The sequence below is a fragment of the Monoraphidium neglectum genome (genome assembly GCF_000611645.1).
Source record: "Monoraphidium neglectum strain SAG 48.87 unplaced genomic scaffold scaffold03369, whole genome shotgun sequence".
Taxonomy (NCBI): Eukaryota; Viridiplantae; Chlorophyta; class Chlorophyceae; order Sphaeropleales; family Selenastraceae; genus Monoraphidium; species Monoraphidium neglectum.
This window is the reverse complement of record NW_014010259.1, coordinates 1,298-5,655: the sequence shown is the minus strand read 5'-3', so window position 1 is coordinate 5,655 and position 4,358 is coordinate 1,298. Positions and strand designations below refer to the sequence as shown.

At 63.7% G+C, this 4,358-nt stretch overlaps 2 protein-coding genes across 2 annotated transcripts; one reads left to right on the top strand and one right to left on the bottom strand.

Moving 5' to 3' along the window:
• Positions 1 to 550: 550 nt before the first annotated feature.
• On the top strand, positions 551 to 2,123 carry MNEG_12675 (hypothetical protein; the record flags this gene model as incomplete). Its single annotated transcript, XM_014038854.1, has 4 exons — positions 551 to 605; positions 1,010 to 1,173; positions 1,479 to 1,658; positions 1,986 to 2,123. The coding sequence occupies 4 exons, from the start codon at positions 551 to 553 to the stop codon at positions 2,121 to 2,123; spliced, it is 537 nt and encodes a 178-aa protein (XP_013894308.1).
• An 813-nt stretch (positions 2,124 to 2,936) lies between these two features.
• MNEG_12674 (hypothetical protein) lies at positions 2,937 to 4,049 on the bottom strand (the record flags this gene model as incomplete). Its single annotated transcript, XM_014038853.1, has 3 exons — positions 2,937 to 3,164; positions 3,402 to 3,524; positions 3,777 to 4,049. 3 exons carry the CDS (start codon positions 4,047 to 4,049, stop codon positions 2,937 to 2,939), a joined length of 624 nt encoding a protein of 207 aa, XP_013894307.1.
• Positions 4,050 to 4,358: the final 309 nt, after the last annotated feature.

Genomic DNA, 4,358 nt, shown 5'->3' with positions numbered 1-4,358 from the left:
TTGAGGGGCCGAGCAGCCGCCACTGGTGCTACAAGGTTTCTGAACTGTCGGCTAGGCTGGGGCGCGATATGCTTCTGCTGTCGCGCAGGTAAGGTCCTGTTTGCCGGCCTTGGAGCGGCGTCGATGCAGCAACCGCACAGGGCGGCGCCAGCGTGTGCACTGTCTGCACTCCAGATAGCTCAAAGGACTTTGAATTCAAGCAAAGTAATAGTCACAAGTGCGTTAGGAATAAACGGGACGGAGGGCACGGACCACGGTGACCATCATGATCTGTATGTTGCTTGCGGGGCAGCATTAATATATTTGAATTGAAACACTTATATTTCTTGTAAAAACCACCCAGCAGTCCGATCAGCTGTGCGTCACTTGGACTATTAGTGAAAAGTGTATTGATCAACTCGCTCGTCAATGGGGTTTATGTATATCGTCAGGGAGCTGTGTTGCTTTCCTGCAATTGGCTTGGCAGTGCCATACACTCCCCTCGCCCCTTTCAATTTCAGCGTCAAGCCTGGTTGAGGCTGCGGTGGATACACCTGAAACAATCCGCACAATGCAGCTTCGAGGCGACAGTCTGGTGAGACAGTGCCGTATAGATGCATGGCAGGGTGGGCGGTCGCTGGCGCAGTTGCCAGCGGTGGGCAGCGGCAGCGTATGGCGGCGCAGCACAACATCCACCACGGCGAGCAGCTTGCGCAGCAGCAGCTCTACCAGGCGGCGAGACTCATGCATTGTATGTAGCGCCAGCGGCGTCAGCAAGGTCACATCAAGCCTCAAGTCAGGTGCGCATGGTGCCGGCGGTGCTGTGCCCGGGACGACAGTGAGCTCCGCTACCCCCATGCGGCGCCTCGCAAGCGCTGTTGCCGGTCCTGACCTTCACAGTCATGCCGTGCAGCTGGCGGCGTGGTTCTTGGCACGCACCGCCCATCCCATACGACCCGGAGCCCCCTCCTGATATCAGCCCCAAAAGCTGCCCATGACGTCTGACCCCCCACGACCCCCTCCCCCGCAGTCATCCAGGGTGGCTCCGACCCCGTCTATGTGGCGGCGGCCACATACCTCAAGTCCATCGGATTCGTCAACCAGGCCGAGGTTGCGCGTGTCTTGGACATTGCGACCAACCCCAACTCACTGTTCGTGCAGTACAACGACGCGAAGCGATCGCGCAACGCTAGCGTGAGCGGCGGGGCGCATGCGTACGTCGGGGCAGGGGCGGGGGCGGGGATGGGGTTGCCTTCGCGAGATGATGTGTTGGCTTACATGATGCAATGCGGATTGCGGCGCTGACATGGCGCCAGGAAGAGGTTGTTTCCCAGCAATGAGAGCAGGGGGCAGGTGGCCGGCGGCAGGGAGGAGGGGGGCGGACTGCAGCGCTGGTGCAGCAGCAAGGGGTGGGCCCACGTCTTGGCCGCTGCACGCCAGCCGCTCCCGGCGCCCTGCCCTTACGCCGGCGCCCCATGCTGCCATGCGGCGGTCCGCAGGCCCGGGAGCTGACCGTCGAGGATGACATGGCGCCTGTAGTGGAGTACCTCAAGTCGCGCGGCCTCAGCACACCCGAGGTTGTCGCGGTGGTGGCCGGCCACCCGCCGGTGCTGAGCTACAGCGTGGAGGAGCGGCTGGCGCCGTTCTGGGACTACATGCAGGACACAGTCGGGCTGCAGGTGCGCACGCGCGCGCGCACACAGCTGGGCGCGGCGGCGGCCGCGTGCATGCGGGCTGCCGCCGATGACCATTACATGTGTTCCAAGTGCTGTGCCTGTTGTCAGTGGCGGCTGTTGGCTAGCATGGGTCCCGCCGCCTGCCAGGCAGACTTCCGCCTGATCCGCATCTAGCAACTGCTCATGGCTTTCACGCACTTGACTGGCATGCACAACCGCCTGGCACGCACACCCGTCTCCTCGAAAGCCATCATGCCAATAACAACAGACGCCGTCACTCGCGCGCCGTAACTCGCACGACGGCCAACCGCCCTCCCCCTGGGGCCGCAGGACGTGGGCGCCGTGATCGCCAAGCGGCCCAGCCTGCTCGGCCTAGACCTGTCAAACCTCGAAAAGATCGTTGGTTACCTGAAATCCGTCGACACGCCCCCCGAGACGATCGTCAAGTACATGATGACGAGCATATGAGGACGGCCGTGGGCGCCACGCGTGCGTGGGGTTTGCCCTGCGATCAACTTTCCTTTCTTGTGTAAACCCTTGTGGCTTGGTTGCGCTTCGGCCATGTGTTGCTTGCAAAATGGTATTCATCTCATCTGTTGTTGTCAAACTAGCCCTAAGTGTACTTTCGCCCTGCCAGCACCACCAACTACCGTGTGCTGATGATTCAAATGTTTGAAAGCGAGGCATCTGTCGTCTAATGTGGCGCCGCTTGCTGGCCGCTGCGCTATCTGCCTCATGCCTGGCTGTTGACATGTGAACATGTTGCAGTAACCGTGTGGCAGGGGGAAGGCGGTGGGCAACGAGCAGGATGCGTGGCATCCGGGTGCGGTTGGCTGCGCGTGTGCCGAGCAGCGCAGCAGCAAGGTTCAAGGGGTTTGCGGCGCCCTGCAAGAGAAGCGTATGCTTGCTCGCGGCAAAGAAGGCAAGGTTTTGAAAGACATCACCGACAATTGGACCACGGGCCCTCGAGCTTTGCGAACATAATGCAGGCGGTGCTGCAGGGACACATGCATGGAGGATGGTGTGCGTCGCAGCACACGAGGCATTTGTGAAAACGAGGTCCGAGGGCGGGCCTAGTCAGTCCACACGATCGTTCCAAAGGATGGCACAAGACACGCCGCCATGTGCTCGCGCTGTGCCAATGTTGGGGGAAAGTGGCGCATTCCGTGGCGGTGTTCGGAATCGGCCGAAGGAAGGATCACAGCTCGAGTGCGCCGAAAGGGCGCGAAGAAGCCGAGCGGATGAAACCAGGATCCAGGGCGCTCAGGTGGAAGCAAGGGCTCAGCCGGCCCGTGGCGGCCCCGCCTTGAAGAGCCCCTCGACCTCCTCCAAAGTCAGCACAAGCACCCTGCTGCCCGCGTCGCCGCTGCCGTAGCTGACGAGGACGCGCGGCCCGCTGCCGCCATTTGCGGGGGTCGCGCCGCGGCGGGGCGGCTGCAGGTGGAGGCCGCTGGCGAAGGTCACCTTTTTGTAGCGCGGGTGAGTCTTGAGGGGCAGCTCGGCAGAGACCTGGGTGTGTGCGCGCGCGCACGTGTGTGTGTGTGTGTGTGTGTGCGCGTGTGTGTGTGTGTGTGTGTGTGTGTGTGTGTGTGTGTGTTCGCGCGCGCGCGTGTGCGCGCGTGCACGCGCGTGTGCGCGTGTAAGTGCCTGTTTGTGTGCGCGTGCACGCAAGGCGTTTGAGCAGCATCACTTGCCGCCTTTTACGCCTGCCGCCAAGCTCAGGACCCAAACACCCAACAGCCCCACCTCCAGCGGCCTGAAGGGGGGGCTGGCCTCCATTTTGTACAAATAGTGGTGGTAGCTGCGGCCGTCGCCACTGCCAGTGGGGACCCAAAAGTGCACCACACCAAGAAAGTAGCGCGACGCGGCCTGCACGGGCGGCAGGGCAGCAGTCGCCAGCGCCGGCATGGGCATGTGATCGGGAAAGAGGGCAGGCTGCACGCGCGGCATTGTGGGGCGGCATGCACCCTGCATTCCCACCAAGCGCGCGCCAGCAATTGACCGGCTTGCCTCCCCTGATCTCTGCGCTATCCCGTCAGCAACGCCACATCCCTCAACCCAGCCTAGGCCCGCGCGCGCGCACGCACACACACACACACACACACACACACACACACACACCTTTGCCCTCGCTGCAACTTTGGGGTCTCGCAGCCACTCCGACCACTTCGCTCCATCCACCAGCACCAGCGGCGGCCCGCCATGCAGCTTGGCCGCCCCCGCCCCGAGCACCGAAAACGCGCCCGCCGCCCCCGCTGCGCCGTCGCCGGCGCCGTCGGCGGCGGGCGGGGCCAGCAGCTCGGCGGCGCCGCCGGGGCTCAGCCGGTAGACTTTGTGGGTGGGCGTGAGTGCCTGGACGACATACACGCCGCCGCTGGGCGTGACAAACGGCATCCAATTCTTTTCGTAGATTGAGTGCTGCTTGCCATAGGCTTCCTTGGCGTCGCTGATGGCCAGCGCCACAGGAGGCGACCCCCAAAGGCGCGACCAATCGACATCCTTCTCCGCCTGCGCCTCCGCCCCGCTAGCTCCCGACCTCTTCTTTCGCGTCGGCGCACGAGCAGCCACGTTTGGGCTCTCCACTCCAAACTCAGCCGACTGGGCGGCGCCCGGCGCCTCGCTCGCGCCGTTTGCGGCGCCGGCGCCGGGGCTGCGCCTCGGGCGGCGGTGCTTGCGCCGCCGCTGGCGCCGCCGTTGGGGCGG